Below are 16,310 nucleotides of genomic sequence, written 5' to 3' on the forward strand. Positions count from 1 at the left end.
CCGCCCATGGAAGTTTCCAGGTGAGAATACTGGAGTGGTTTGCCCTTTCCTTCTCCAGGGGATCTTCCTGACCCAGTGACTGAACCTGTAGCTCTTGTGTCTCCTGCGTTGGCAGGCGGATTCTTTACCATTGTGCCATTTACCTCACCATCAGACCATCAGAAGAATGCAAGCCCTTCACTGCCTTGATCCATATCAGCAACCCCCGACCACAAGCCTTGCCCACAAGACTTCTCCCTGTTCCCCAGGGAAGGGGGTACAGTTCTTGAGGAGCCAGCCTACTATGTTCCTTCTTTGCCTGGCAAAGATATAAAGCCACTCTTTCGTTCTCCTCCATAACTCTGTTTCCCCATATTTCTGTTCAGCATCAGTGTACAGATAGCCCAGGTATTGGCATCACATATGGGGATGAGATGAGCCTCCTGAATGGTCAGAATGTGTGTGTGACAATCTAAAAATGCTGTCCTCTCATCAGCTTAGGTATTTGCCCTCTTAACCTTACCACTGCCATCTTTAGCACCCAGTCGGCGCTGTGAGTCGTGCCCACCCTTCTTCCTGGCTTTGGGCCTCGGGGAATGAGGGTCACTCATCTTGTGATGTGAACACACCTTGAAGCTTCAGGCAGATGACATACCTGAGTGAAGCCGCTGTGGGTTACCCAGCAGGAAACAGGGTGCCCTTGGTAAATGGGGAAGGTGAGTCCTCTGACAGCGGGTGGCACCTCTCTGCCTCGCTAACTGCTACTAAAGAAATGAAGTTCAGTGTTGCCTGGTTTTATTTTTAGAGAGAAGTGGAAAGTCTGACTTTGTAGGTCAAATTTCTGATTTTTAAATGCCAACGACTATAGTTAAACTCCACTAGGCCAACAAAACACACTGGCAGAGGTGGCCTAAAGGCCCTGCTCTGGGTATACTGTCTCCTGTAAGTCCCATGACACTCTGGAAAGAAGCTGTAGTACTATTCCAGATAATCCTGATGAGGAAACTGAGGCAGAGAGCGGTCAAAACTCGAAGGAAATTCCAGTAGGAAGAGACAGGACAAGAATTCCAACCCAGGCTGTCTTACATCAAAGTCCATTCAGGTATCGGCTAGTTTCAAGGGGCAAGTTTGAATTTCTAGGTGAGACCACGAAGGGGGCAGGTACAACTTCTAAGAGAACGACAAAGCCCATCGACGTGACATACACTGATTGGAATCAACTGGGTGCAAGGTTGTCTTCCACTAGACCTTCTGCCTCAGTATAACATATCAGCACGCTAATGACACGCCCAGAGGGGCCATGACCACAAAGGTCAAAAAGGGGTCCGTGGCTCAAATCCTGGAAATCCCCACTTCTTCCCCCAAGTAGCAGGAATACTCCTCCCATTCATTAGCCTATGTAACTACTCGCCCCTATAAAAACTGACAAACCCATACCTTGGTTTTTCTCTTGCTTCCAAGATGGCCCACACTCTGCCTATGGAGTGATTCTCCCTGAATAAACCTTGTTTCACTTTATTATGGCTCACTCTTGAATCTTTTCCCATGGTGAAGCCAAGAACTCATATTGGTGACTGTCCCAGGGACTTGGACGTGATCTGGGATATAACCATCCTGTCACACCCCATTCTCTTTCCTGTAACACAGGGAGCTCAAACCATGGAGAAACCCAGCTAAATAAATAAATAAATGTGTGTGTGTGTATGTATTCACATATATATTTAAAGCTATTTTTTTCTTAGATTCATCTGCTTGTATTTAATGCCTTTCTTTGAATGTGTGTGTTAGTCGCTCAGTTGTGTCTGACTCTTTGACACCCCATGGTCTGTAGCCCACCAGGCTCCTCTGTCCGTGGAATTCTCCAGGCAAGAATACTACAGTGGGTTGCCATGCACACTCCAGGAGATCTTCCCGACTCAGGGATCGAACCCAGGTCTCCTGCACTGCAGGCAGATTCTTTAGCATTTGAGCCACCAAAGTGACTTTCTTTCCATAGGTCAGGAAATTAAAATGCTTATTAGAGCCATAGGTCACGCTATTTTCAGCATTCAGATAATCCTATTTCCAAGTCAAATGCTAGGTGGAAAAACCTAGCACGCCTCTCAGTTCCCGGAGCCTTTTCTTGCCTGCTCAGAAGCCAGTGGAACGTCCTACTTTCCTGTCTACCAAAGACTGATGCTCCCCACTCCTTCCCTTGAGAACTTCCAGTCATTCAACCAGTCACACATCTACTCAGCACCAAAGACACTTAAAAGATGAAGTCTGCTCAAGGGGGGCTTCCCTATCTCCAGGGGCTCCTGGTTTTTATACACCTGTTGTGTGGGCACATCTGTGTGGTACCATCTCCTTCACAAGACTTTCAGACACAAGGAAGTGAGACAGGGTGGGCAGTGATTCCAGTAACTGAAAGAGGAAGTGAAGGAAGAGACATGGCTCCCTCGGACTGGCAGTTCAGTCCCTCAAAAGGCACACCACCCGCCTCCTGCAGGCACGGAGCTCTGGTCTGTCCTCACTCAGCACACATTCTCCAGAGCTGTTAGCAGTCTCCTTAGGTTACTTGCTATGCTCTAAGTTTTTAAAACTATACACCTTTTAGTTTTAACTGGTGTTTGTATCTTTTTTCCCCATTTGCTTAGTTTTCTCTGTACAGATCCTAATACTCAGAATCACTGCCGCCACACAACTTTCCCTACACACGTCCACAGGCACCAGGCACCCAATGCTTTGTATGGACTCCTGCCCTCCTGGTGTCTCTCGTAATGATTTCCCTTCATCATCTCCCCAGGGCTCCCCTCGTCCCCGCTCTTTCTGGACCCCATGCTTTCCTGTCTCCTCGCTTGGTCTGTCATTTGATGGCACACATCCTCTTGTAGCTTCCTAAAAGGGAACTTGGACAATGAGAGATGAATTGTTTCCAATCCGCTTGTATGAAAATGTTCTCACACCTCGTTGATGATAAAGGTGAATAAAGATGTCCAAAGCGAAAGTCCATCCCTTTCAGAAAGTTGATGGTGCGGCTCCAAGGTCTCCAGCTTCTGTTACTACTGGGGAAGTCAGATATCTCCTCTCTGGAGGCTCTTTAGCCCCAGACTTCTGAAGACTCAGTCTGTCAGATCTTGGTGTGGGTTTCTTCATGTTCACCATGCTAGACGTCTGTGGGGTCTTTTGATCTAGAACTTGACTCCTTCAGATCTGGGAAAAATTCCATGTCTGTCATCTCCTCCTTTCTACTCTCCTGAACACACTCTCTTCCTCCACCCCCAACTCAAGCCCCAACTGTGTGGAGGTTGGATCTTTTAGGCTCAGCTTCGTATTTTCAACTGAACTCTCCTGTTTCTATCCCTTTTGAGTTTCTATTCTTCCTGGGGAGATTTTCTCAACTTTCTCTCACTATCTTTCCTTCCCCTAACTCTTTCATTGCAATGTGCTGTGCTTAGTCGCTCAGTCATGTCCAACTCTTTGCAACACCACTGACCGTAGCCCATCATGCTCCTCTCTTCATGGGGATTTTCCAGGCAAGAATACTGGAGTGGGTTGCCCCGCCCTCCTCCAGGGGATCTTCCTGACCCAGGGATCAAACCCAAGTCTCCTGTACTGCAGTAGTCATATTTATTTCTAAGAACTCTTTTTTATTTTCTGCATGTCCCTCCTTTATTTATAGCCTCTCGCTCTGGTTTCTTGGATGCAGTATCTTCTCTTCTCCCTTCGTTTTCCTCTGCTCCTCACTTTGCTTCTATTTCCTAGGTTAATTTGTGTCTCTTACATTCACGTTCAGAGTTCTCAGCTGCTTGGTGAAACATTAAAATGCTGCATTAAAATATATTAAAAGACCTGTGTTTTGCAGGCTGGGGAGGAGGAGAATGCCAGTGTGTGGACTTCCATGAAGGGTGAGCAGGCACAAGCTGGCTACTGTACTAGGAAACCCCTAAATTTCAAGATCCAGAGAACTTTTCTCTTGGACTGGTCAGTTTCTACAGAAAAGAATCCTCCAGCTTCTGGCCTCGGAGACTGTGTGAGCCTGGCTGTCAGTGTTCTAGGAGCCACGGGGAATGCAGTGAGAACTCCGACCTCACGTGCATGGAGATCACACATCGCCTGTTATCAGCTCTGTGTCCTGTCCCAGCTGTGTCTCATGTCTGAGAGGCTCAAAAGCCTCCAGTGCATCTTCTCTCTCTTTTAAAACACTTATTTGTCTATTTACTCATGGCTGCACTGGGTCTTCAGTGCCTCCTGCGGGCGTTCTCTAGCTGCGGCGAGCAGGGGTTCCTCTTTGTGGAGGCGCACAGGCACTAGGGTCCAGGGGTTTCACGGCTGTGGCGCGCCGGCTTTGCTGCTCCTCAGCATGTGGGGTCTTCCCCATGTGTCACCTGGGTTGGCAGGTGGATGCTTAACCACTGGACCACCAGGAAGTCCCCGGTGCATCCTCTCTGGAGGTACGGCCAAGGAATGAGGATTCACTGGAGGTGCTAATGAGCAAAGACTGCTAAGCCACAAAGCTCAGACCTTTGTCTTCGTGGGAACCGGCTCGCTACCTGTTACACCAAGTGGGGGAGGGACCTGGGGGGTGCAAGCACTCTTCATACAGACTTAGCCCCATCCAAACTGGGGCTTTCAGAGGGCCCTGGTTTATTTCAGGTTTGAGGTTTCCATTCTTGGCTACTGTCCTGCACAGGCATTCAGTTTCCCAGTCTGCTTGGCCAGTTATCATTTATCCATCTGCCTCTGAGCACAAAAAGCTGACAATCTCTTTGCTGTCATGTCCTGTCCTATTCTCTTTGTACTTGGGTTTATTCCTTTTACATTCCTATGATCGCTAGGGGAGGAACTGGGAAGAGTACAGATAAACACATCTATTCCTTCTGTCATCTTTTACTGAAAGCTCTGACCCTCAGCTTTTCAAATGACTTTCGTTAGTCCAGAGGGTGCATGGGATAAAAATCAAGAACAGAGAAAAAGTAAAGGACTAAAGAAAGTTTTTAAAGTTTCATAGTCCATCGTCCTTAGTTTAACTTCCTTACAAGGTTCAAATCTCACCTGTGCCACTTTCTGATTGCTTAACCTCATGTATATTACTCATCATCTCTTACATTTAATTTTCTTACCTTTAAAATGGTGATAATAACACCTACCTTGCAGGGCTAGAAAATGTGATCATGCAACACAGATCAGGTACTTAAAAAATACCGGCTGAAGAATGAATAAGAGGGTTTAGATAAGAAGGAAAAGAGGAACTTGGTTTCTGGACACCAGGAATGGGAGATGCTGGAGGGACATCCATACAGGACATGTTTGCTGAGAATCAGCACAGGTTTCATTCAGCAAACATTTCCTGAGTGCTGTATATATAGAAGGTCCTAAGACAGGCACTGAGGAATAAAAGAGTTGAATAAATAACGTGATGTCATCCCACTGCAGGGCAGAATGTGGTAAGAAGACAGGCTGGTGCTTAGAAGCGAGAAGTGAAAGCCGGCCGAGCAGCCCAGTGGACAGCTGAGACCGCCTTTACCTTTCTTGGTCTTGCAAGGCCCACGTTCAGGGTGGATCTCTTTTAAGGGAAGAGGCACCACTTTGGCCAGCCCCGCGTTCAGCATGTACTGGTACAGACGCTTGAATGTCCTCTCGCACAGTCCCTGCAACATTTAAATGCGGTGGTTAGGTACAAGCAAGCTACGTGAAACCACAGAGGGACATGTAAATGAACAAGGGGGAACCCGTTACCTGATGATCTTGAATGAAGAAACACTGGGGGCTCTAATGAGAAAATACTGCCCAGCCACCTTGTCCCGGGAACAAAATGAATCCGGAGCAGCACAGAGACCGTGCTACTTTTTGATGATGAAAGAGGGAAAAAGATTTGCCTGAAAAGATCCTGAAAGGATATACCTGAAAGGGGTGAGAACTAGGCAAATGGGGGCAGCACCAGAAGATTTCCACCATATACTTCTTCATAAGTGTTGTGGTTTTTTAACCAAGAAAGTGTACTATTAATTTCTGGGAGTGGGGGGCCATGCCATGTAGCATGCAGGATCTGAGTTCCCTGACCAGGGATCGAACCCTTGGTCCCTGCAGTGGAAGCATGGAGTCTTAACCACTGGACCACCAGGGAAGTCCCTACTATTAAATTATTAATAGATATATACAGACATACAACTCCCACAGGCAGTGAAAGAAAGAAAAAAATTTAATTAAAAAACTTTTAGGTTAAAAAAAGAAAAAACCTTTAGGGACCTCCCTTGTGGTCCAGTGGAAAAACCAAAATAACCGTATCTACTCCTAAAGGTGTCAGGGTTACCAAACAGCCGCCACCAGCGCAGGCTATGTGTTTCCACCTACAGGAGGTTTTTTTTTTTGAAGAAAGTAATTTACTTGCCAACATTGAAAAGTGAGAGATACCATGTTAAAAAAAAAAAAAAGGAAAAAAAAAACAAACATAACAGATTCTGGCTTCTCTCAGAAAACAGGATGTGGCAACAAGTCCTAGCCTGTGGTTCATCACAACAGTAGCCAGCGGGAGGTAAGGACCAGCTGCTCCTTCAAGACACGCACACCGGGCCCAGACGCCCCAGCCTTCTCCAGCCATCAGACCCCTTACACGGTGAGGGTGAAGGTCAGTTCCTGTTTATCATCCTTTTTGTGCTGCTTTTCTCTCAACAATAGCTAAGAGGAAAGTGAAAGATTTCTTGAATCCGTACTGATGTCAAGAAAAATTTTTTGTTGTTTTTGGCTGCACCGCATGGCTTCCAGGAATTCAGGTTCCCCTGGTCAGCAACGGAACATGGGCCACAGCAGTGAAAGCGCTGACTCCTAACCTCCAGGCCACCAGGGAACTCCCTCAAATAATTCATACCACCCTCCAGGCCACTACTAGCCATTTGATTTTGCCACCTATGGACCAGCGAGGCAGGTGGTCACCTGAACCGCAGGAGGAGCTGCTAAGAGTGGTCTGTGGCGTCTCCCAGGTTCCCTTTTACACTCTGGGGGGAGAGAGCGAGCGCATGGCCCAGGGCTGCTGTGGCCGCATACACGTGATCACTTCTCAGATTAGCCTGGCTGCTTGGCAGCAGAACATATGGTCATCAAAGAAATACAGACGACTCACAGACGGCGCATTCAGTCCCCTGGCACATAAATGGCACCTATCGTAAATCTAGCTGTGCCCCCAGCACCGTGGAAAGACCCTGCAGACACCCATCCATCAAACCACAGCCCTCTACATACAGCCCTGAGCCCTGGACCACCCTACAGGGGAGCTGCCAAGGAGGACTCCCATGACCTGCCCACAGGATGGAGGGTGATGGAGTCCTTCCCTTATGGGGGGGCTGCCATGGAGGACTTGCACAACCTGCCCAGCTAAGGAGAGAAGTTAGCCTCCCTCCCACTTCCCCTGAAATACAGCATCCATATTCACAGCATCCACCTCATCCCGAGGCTAATTATTTACTAAATCCTGCTCAGCCCTCTCTGACCCCTATTTCCAGCTACTGACTAGACATTATTACCAAGTCAAAGTCCCAGAAGATCTCCATATTCTATAAATCCTACAATCAAATATGTCATGAGACTTCTCCTGTGATCCAATGGCTAAGACTCCATGCTTCCAATGTAGGCAGGGGGTGAGGGTTTGATCCCAGGTCAGAGAACTAAGATCCCACAAGCCCCACAGTGAAGCAAAAAAAAATAAATAAATAACAACTGTTATATGTCTTTGAGCAAACTCACTCTTCTTTCTGAACTGTCTCCCTCAGTCATATACTCATTCAACAAACACGGGCTGAGCGTTTACATGTGCAGGGCTGTCCTCATGGTGGGTGGTCGGCACACAGGGTCCCTGCCAGCAGGAGCCCACCCTCAAGCTCTGGTCCACCCTAGGGAGGGGCTGTCACTCAAGTCAGACAACAGATTCCTTCTCCTTTGTCCCCCTCCCCCAACACTCACACCCTGGCTTCAGCCCCTCACCAAGTCACCGCCCTACCCTGAGGCCACAACACCCACCTCCACACCCTGCCTCCAACCTCCCCCTCTGCCCACCAGCTTATTTCTTAAACATTCTTCTGGACTTCTTGGTGGCTCAGAGGGTGAAGAGTCCAACTGCGATGCAGGAGACCTGGGTTTGATCCTTGGGTCAGGAAGATGCCCCGGAGTAGGAAATGGCAACCCATTCTAGTATTCTTGCTTGGAAAATCCCATGGATAGAGGAGCCTAGTTGGTTCTAGTCCATGGAATCCCACAGAATCAGACACGACTGAGCATGCATGTACTTCTGTGTCATCTCTGCTTAGAAACTGCCACCAGCAATTCCTCAGGCTTAAGGCTGAAACCCAACTCCTCCGCCTGGCACTTGAGATCTTCCTTACCTGGCCCCAATTTTCCTTTCCAGCCACCTCTCTTACTACTCCCGAGGCGCACACTGCTGCCTGGCTGCCCCTGGGTCACTGCCAACCTCGGAAACCCCCAGCGCCTCCCACAGCCCCACGCCTTTGCTCCAGCCAGTCTCCCCTTTCTCCTCAGGGCTCACCTCATCTACAAAGGCCAGCGCAGCTGGAACTCGCTCTACAAAGCTTCTCCCAGCTCTCCTTTCATGGAGCTCAGAAGCATCCTTCCAAGGAACAGTCTGGCCTGAGTGTGTGGTCACGGCAGTCTCTCCAATCAGATGGCTCTGCAACAGCCTGAGACTGTCACCCTCGTTAATTTTTGTCACTGTGCTGTGGAATATAGTTCTGACTCCAAGTGGACACTCACTGAAGTATTTGTTGAGGGTTTCCTAGGGCGTCAGTGGTAAAGAAATCGCCTGCCAATGCAGGTTTGATCCCTGATCTGTGAAGATCCCACATGCTGCGGAACGACTGAGCCCCTGAGCCACCATGACTGAGCCCATCCTCTAGAGCCTGCTGGCTGAAACAAGAGAAGCAACTAGAGAGGAGCCCCTGCTTGCCATAACTGGAGAAAAGAAACCACAGCACGAAGACCCAGCACAGCCAAAAATAAATAAATTAAAAAGAGAATTTGTTGAATGAATGAATAAATAAATGAATAAACAACGTCCTATATCAATCATATTCTGTCACTTAGCTCTTCCCCAGTGCTGACCTGAGACCAGACCCACCCCCTCTCTCCACCCTTGAGTGACTCTGTAGGGCAGAGGGTATCAATCTCCAGTGTCCATATGGGCTAGACAGACAATAGAAAGAATACAGCGGGCAGATATTTCTTCACTGAGCGTGTAGGAGTTTCCTTATTCTGGACTAGGATCTCTCAGGAAGAGGCCTTGTCAGTTTACCTTTTATTCCCCACTTTTGACAGACACTCAGATACTGAGAAATACTTCCTCCTCCTCAACAGCAGGGCTCACAGAGAGACAAATGGCACTGCCTAGGTGCCTGAGAGCTGACAGGAGGTAAGTAAGGGGCGGGGTGGAGGGGCCGGCAGCGGGGCGCTGGCCAGCGAACAGCCAGCTCCGTATAATTGCTGTCACGAGAGACCACAGGCCCAGGCTGGCCAGAGCCTCTGATGTTTCAAGAGAAGCTGGTAACTTAAGATGTTGATGCAAAATCTTATTTCTTAAAAGACCCTACTGCTATGCCAAAGTTCTTCTTAACAATGTACAGGCCAGATCTGACCCACGAGCCTCGATTCATAATCTCTGCTTTTTTATTTTTTGGCTTCATCCTGCGGCTTTTAAGATGTTAGTTCCCCAACCAGAGATTGAACCCAGGCCCTTGGCAGTGACAGCAAGGTGTCCCAGCCACTGGACCATCAGGAAAGCCCCATAACTTCTGCTTCAAAGAGACTCGGGCATGTGATGAATTGAGCCATAGAGGAGACAGGTCTCCCCTCTCTCTATACAGTGAGATCAGAGAGCAGAGCCTCCCCAGGGCAGCACAGGTGAGGAGCTAGGATCTTCCTGGAAGCTGTCATCAGACTGCATGCTCTTCTGGGGACTAATCACTATGACTCCGAAAACCTTGACTTTAGGCCCTACCGTTTCACCTGCAGGGCAATCTTATTTTCCTCCCATTTCCAGTGTCGGCTCTTTCCTACTTCTACCAAAGAGTGCTCACTTCAGACAGGAAGCAGTAGCCCCCCAACCCGGGGCTTTCTCCCCTCATTCTCTCTCCATCACTGCCTCGGTTCCTGGGCCCAGAGATGAAGCAGGTCCGTCCATAACCGCCTTTTCCCCTGTGTCATCTTAGCTCTTCTCAATACAGTCACTCTGCTATTTCAGTACAAAACTGGAAACAGGGGCCTTCCCTGGTGGCCCAGCCACTAAGACTGAGCTCCCGATGCAGGGGGCCCCGTCAGGAACTAGATGCAATGTGGTGCAGCTAAGAATTTGCAAGCCACAACTAAAGATCCCTCAGCTGAAACTGAGATCCAGCTAGCAAACAAATCTTTAAAAAAAAAAAAACCTGAAACAGGAGGAAAGGGAGCAGGGCACACACTTTAAAAGAATGACACAGCCCAGGGACATGACACAAACTGATTAGAACCAAATTAAGTCCAAGATGGTGATGGCAGGACTTCCACTAGACCTTGAGCCTCAGAATGTGCCCATCATCACACATCACAAGCTAAATGACACACCCACAGGTGCTATGACAGCTCTGACGCTGAACAAGACGCTGAACAACAAAGGCCAAAAAGTAGGCGGTGGCCCAATTCCTGGAAATCCCCATCCCTTCCCCTGAAATAGTTGGGATAATCCTCCCACTCATTAGCCTATGAAACTACCCAGCCCATAAAAACCAACCACACCACATTTCGCGGCTGCTCAGCCTTTGGGGATGGCCCACACTCCATCTGTGGAGTGTGCTCCTCTCTAAGTAAAGCCACTTCTGATCTATTACTTTGTCTCTCCCTGAATTCCTCCTATGAGGAGACATCAAGAAGCTGAGCTTCAAGCCCCAATCTGAGTTACACAGTTACAAAACCAGTGGGAAGAAAATTACAAGCCTGATTATGAAATGAACTGATTATGAAAGTAAATCTTAATGCCCAGATTCACCGCTCCACAGGAACTTTTATAGCTGGATTTGGCACAAACCCCAGGGGAAAACCAAGGCCACCCAAGAGCGGGAGGGGTTTAAATGAAAGACTGAGTCCTTTTTTCATTCTGTATAAACCAAAGGAAAACCCTGCTTGTTTCACAAGGGGCTGGGGGTGGTCAAGTCCATAACAGAGCTCTCGACTGCAATGCACGGAGCCTTCATCTGACAAAGATGCCCAATGGGGTACGGACGCATTCAGCCCCGTAGGAGGGCAGCCTGGCAGCTCACCAGTTCCTCCCTCAGCTTTCCCAGGGTCTCAGTCCGGTTATTCCGTGCGCTCAGTAGAGTGGAAAGCTTCTCCATGAGGATGTCATATTTGCTCCTCCTGTGAGAAACACAAAACACTTCATTTTTTTAGACCTATTAGTAATGACTGCCTATTTTTCAAAAGATGTCAAGGTTTACATGACAACCTATCAAACTACAGAACCTTGGTCTTCAGTCTCAGAGAACAACTCCTGTCATTTACAGCAGGAAGACTGGGGGCTCTGAGTGGTTCAGTCACACGGCCAAGGTCATCTAACCAGCCGCACTGTACAGACTGCACTCTGTGGCTAAAACTTTCAGGAAACGATTGTTTAAAGTGCTCACATCTTTTGATCATACTGAAGAATTTCTTTAATTTAAAACAGAGAAAAACTGGTTTGGGAAGTTTTATCTGTGGTCTGTGCTTTCCCTCAATGGGTCTTACAGATGCTAAGAAAAAGATTAGAATAATCATGGTTAACAGGAAATAAACTTATAAGGAAAGATACTTTTTCCAAGAAGGTAGAAATTTTTTAAACCAGGACTTACGTCAAATGAATAAAGAAATCTTTAGATGGTTATTTAAAATGGGATAAATAAGATGGGCATTTATGTGATTAAAACACAGGGTTTTGATATTACACTTCCTAAGGTTAAATCCAACAACAAAAAAGGAAGTCCCCACTGGTCCTCAACATTAAAAGTTAAATAAGTCCTTCTATTTACCATTTACAGTTTATGTACTGTTTATGTACAGTTTAAATATGTACATATAAGTATAAATATAAATTTGGGCATTCCTGGTGGCTCAGTGGTAAAGAATCTGCCTGCCAATGAAGGAGATGCAGGTTTGATCCCTGGGTTGGGAAGATCCCCTGCAGAAGGAAATGGGAACCCACTCCAGTGTTCTTGCTTGGGAAATCCCATGGACAGAGTAGCCTGGTAGGCTACAGTCCATGGGGTTGCAAAAGAGTTGAACATGACTTAATGTCTAAACAACAACAAATAAATATAAGTTATATAAAGGGAGGGCTTCCCTTGTGGCTCAGCTGGTAAAGAATCCGCCTGCAATGTTGGAGACCTGTGTTTGATCCCTGGGTTGGGAAGATCCCCCGGAGAAAGGAACAGCTACCCACTCCAGTATTCTGGACTGGAAAATTCCATGGACTATATAGTCCATGGTGTCGCAAAGAGTTGGACACGACTGAGCAACCTTCCGGTTCACATATAAAGGGAACAAAAAAATTTACACTGAGATAGCCAACCAGCAAACTCAAGCCAAAGGGCCTGAGTTCCTTGGCTCAACCCCACTCTGGGGATCCCAGAGCCCTTTATATAAATTGATAAAATGGACAGGAAATAAAGGAAGGAAAGAAAAACTTCTGAAATTCCTCCTGTAAGATCAAAGTTTATTGATTAGATCCTAATGAAGACAAAAGTTAAAAGGTTTCAAAGTAGACAGAATTGAGATGAAAGTGTTTAAAATTGGTATATTTAACTGGGCTTTATTTAAGATGGTTACATCTCTTTTTGTTTAATTATACTGTGGGGTAGACGTGTTTCACAGGGGAACGTGTCCCCTGTGTTGTATTATAAGACCAGGTATATATCAATACATGTACCCCTCAGGAAATATTAACTGAACCGTTAAAGGAAACCAATAGGGTTACCTGAGCCATACAAATAAGTAAAAACTGGAAACTAACATTCAAGGGCTAATAAAAATAAAAATGGTCATTTTGCTCTGCGTTTAACTTGTAAACTCAGAAGATCTTTGCTGAATGCCTTACACAAATCTTTGGGGGCATAATAAATTCTAAGTTTCAGAACATATAACTCATAAACTCCAGTTTACTTACTGTCTCACTGATAACATCAAATCAGACAAATCAATCTTTCAGAATCATTTAGGTGACAGACCTGCTCTTTGGGGGATGGAAAGTAACTGTCTTTCTCTTGCAAATCTCTACAAACCAGCAATATTAAGTATAGGTCATAAGGACCTGAGACTGAACCTAATTAATTAGGTCAATCAGGCAAGACCTGAAATTAAGGAAAAAAAAAAAAAGAAAGAAAGAAAGTAGCAGTTTTAAATCCAAGGGGAAAAAAAAAAAGACAGCAAGTGGCAGTTTTAAAATTCAAACCACAGGGAATGCTCCCTCAGCCAAATTTTACAAATAGTAAAGCTTTAGTCATCTGAGCAAGCAACTTTAATGTATTCCAACTGTTCTTTGTAAACTACTAAGTTTACATTGTCCCCTGGGTCGGGAAGATCCCCTGGAGTAGGAACAGGCAACCAGCTCTAGTATTCTTGCCTGGAAAATTCCACCGACAGAGGAACCTGGCGGGCTACAGTCCATGGGATCACAAAGAGTCGGATCTGACTGGGCGACTGTGTGCACACACACACAAGTTTACATTGTAATACGTGACTCATAAAGGAGGTTTTTTTTTAAGTGAAGCCATGAGATCTCCACTTTTGCCTGTTTTATACCATATGTCTGTGCACACATTATACATGAGATATCTCTACCTCTCGAAAGCATTATCAACACTGAATTTACACACCATATGATATCACTTACATGTGGAATCTAAAATATGGCACAAACAAACCTATCTACAAAACAGAAACACACTCACAGACAGAGCAGAGACCTGTGGTTACCGAGGGGGAGGGGATGGGAGGAGAGAAGGGACTGAGTTTGGGATAAGCAGATGTGAACTATTACATACAGGGTAGGTAAACAACAAGTTCCTAATGCATAGCACAGGGAACTATACTCAATACCCTGTGATAAGCCATAATAGAAAATATAAAAAAACAATGTCTGTATTATATGTGCATAACTGAGTCACTGGCTGTACAGTAGAGATGGGCACAACACTGCACATCAACTCTACTTCAATTAAAAAAAAAACTGAATTAATAAAGAGCTCTACTCAATTAAAAGTAAGAGCTTACAAATTAAAGAAAAGAAACTGGCTAAAATGACTTTCAGGTTCACGGGAACTGGAAATATTCACTATTAAGTTGCTATTTCATATTAAAGTTTAAGTTTGTTGACCTAATCATGTCTTTTTAATTTGTTTGTGGGTTGTTCCTTCTCAGGGGGGAGGGGCATGCTGGCATTTGAGATCTTAGTTCTCAACCAGGGAAAACCAGATATGCCAAGTTAAGGAATTAAGCGCTTTTCTTTGTGTGGGAAGATGCGAGAGCCTGGGCTTACTGAACTCATCCTTTTGATGAGCTCCTCAGCTATGTGGGTCTGAATCCTGTGTTCTCACATCTTGAGTTTCCTCAGGGATCACCGGTTCACGCAGGATGGATGTAACTGTTGATGACTGTGACATCCTCGCTTACTGATACGGCAGGAAGTAATCCATTTTTCATGCCCTTTGTTGCAAAACTTCTATATAACCTGGCTCCCCCCACCTCGTCTCCTCAGAGCAGTTCTCTCAGGGTTGCTTGAGATGCTGCCTTTGGGGCTTAAAGTCCTAAAAATTCCCACTGAATAAAATATAATCCTCAAATCTGAGGTTTTAAGTCAACAATACTGTAAAGTTTTAGGAAGCATCTATTTATACATTTCCTTATAAATCAGATGGTAAGAGAGGATAGGAATGATTTCATAAAGAAGTTCAGCTTTTTTAAAATTCAGGCACAAAATGTGAACCCAGGTCTCCTTCATTGAAATACAGCGCTCTGTGCATTAATCAGGACACATCTCTGATTCTGCTCTTACTTTACTGGTGTGAAGGACCTTCCCTTCCTTTGCATTTTAATGTGAAGTGGAGATCATAATAAATGCTCACAAGCTAATGGCCACCACAGGAAGCTATTAAAGGAGCCCAGGGCTCCCCAGCTGTGGGGAACAGGGAGAGAGTGAGGGGTTTGGGGGGAGGGGGGGTCGTGCTGGGAGAGGGGCGGAAAGATATCGTCATGCCACTGGGGAAGGTGAACTTGCCTTTAACTACCCACAGGTCTAGCAGCAGGGAGGGCAAATGTATGGGATCGGGAGACTGGTTCATTGGTCCTGCCTTTCCATGAATGCAAGAATACACAAAGGCACAGATATTCACCGCTTAGGAACGAACACCAGGCTGAGCCAGGGCCTCTCTACACAAGAGGGAAACAGTGGTTCAGTGAGGTCACGGATTGTGCCCAAGTCAGGAGCAAAGATTAAAATACAGATCTTGACTTAAGCCCCTTGTTCTCTCTTCTACCCACAGAATTCTGGCGCCATAACAAATCAAATTTTACTTATCGGCTTTTCTTTTTACCCTCCCCCTAAATATCACCAAAAAACCTTAACAGTCCCTACTGTTGGGCTGTGGGGCGAGAGGTATTTCTTCCCCCTTCTTTTCTATATAATTTCCAGACTTTCTAAATAAGCATGGCTTATTTGCATAATCAGAAACAGATGGAAAATATCTTTTTCCTAAACTAGTCATATTTGATTTCGCCTCTAGGATTTTGTTTTTTTTTTTTTTCTTTTCTTCCTTGGCTGCACTTCAAGGCACAGAACTTCCAGACCAGGCATTGAACCCGCACCCCCTGCAGGGGAAGCCAGATTCTTTACCACAGGACCACCAGGGAAGTCCCGCCTCTAGGATTTTTAAAGGCACAAGACACCAGGCTGAAAGCCAGAGGTAAGGAAGCGCTCTGGAGTCTACACTGTACCTGTCCATGTGAAACCGGTTCAGGAGGAGGAGGATTGAGTGCTGCTGGGCCCCGGTGGGCAATCGGATCACATGGGACTGCATTGTAATCAGCCCGTTTTTGTTCAAAATTTTCCTGTGATAGTGGAGCTTCCCAGCATCAACCCTGGAGGAGAGGAAGAGAGCAGACGGTCATTTTGCTTTGCTGGCTGCTTTCACCCCATAATGCAGAGGATGTGAATACCAGAGACACATCCCCACCTCCTCCCCCCATCCAGTCAACCTAAGAGAACCGCTGCTATGTGACAATGGCCATGGAAAGCGACCCAACCTAAGGCACACTTCAGACCCCCAGGAGAGGTGGATGGCGAGACAGGG

The 16,310-nt window shown here is 46.3% G+C and overlaps 1 protein-coding gene across 2 annotated transcripts in view; it reads right to left on the minus strand.

The window, feature by feature from the left end:
* Window positions 1–16,310, minus strand: part of GTF3C1 (general transcription factor IIIC subunit 1) — a 77,820-nt gene that overhangs the window by 53,678 nt on the left and 7,832 nt on the right. Inside the window, exons 4-6 of one of the 2 annotated variants that reach the window (XM_061153069.1) lie at window positions 15,955–16,098; window positions 11,253–11,349; window positions 5,486–5,609 (exon numbers count right to left, since the gene is read on the minus strand). In XM_061153069.1, the coding sequence (XP_061009052.1) occupies window positions 5,486–5,609; window positions 11,253–11,349; window positions 15,955–16,098 (365 nt within the window). Of the gene's footprint in view, window positions 1–5,485; window positions 5,613–11,252; window positions 11,350–15,954; window positions 16,099–16,310 lie in introns of those variants that run through there. The other variant, XM_061153070.1, reaches the window with a different exon arrangement.

The sequence above is a fragment of the Dama dama genome, chromosome 10 (assembly GCF_033118175.1).
Source record: "Dama dama isolate Ldn47 chromosome 10, ASM3311817v1, whole genome shotgun sequence".
Taxonomy (NCBI): domain Eukaryota; kingdom Metazoa; phylum Chordata; class Mammalia; order Artiodactyla; family Cervidae; genus Dama; species Dama dama.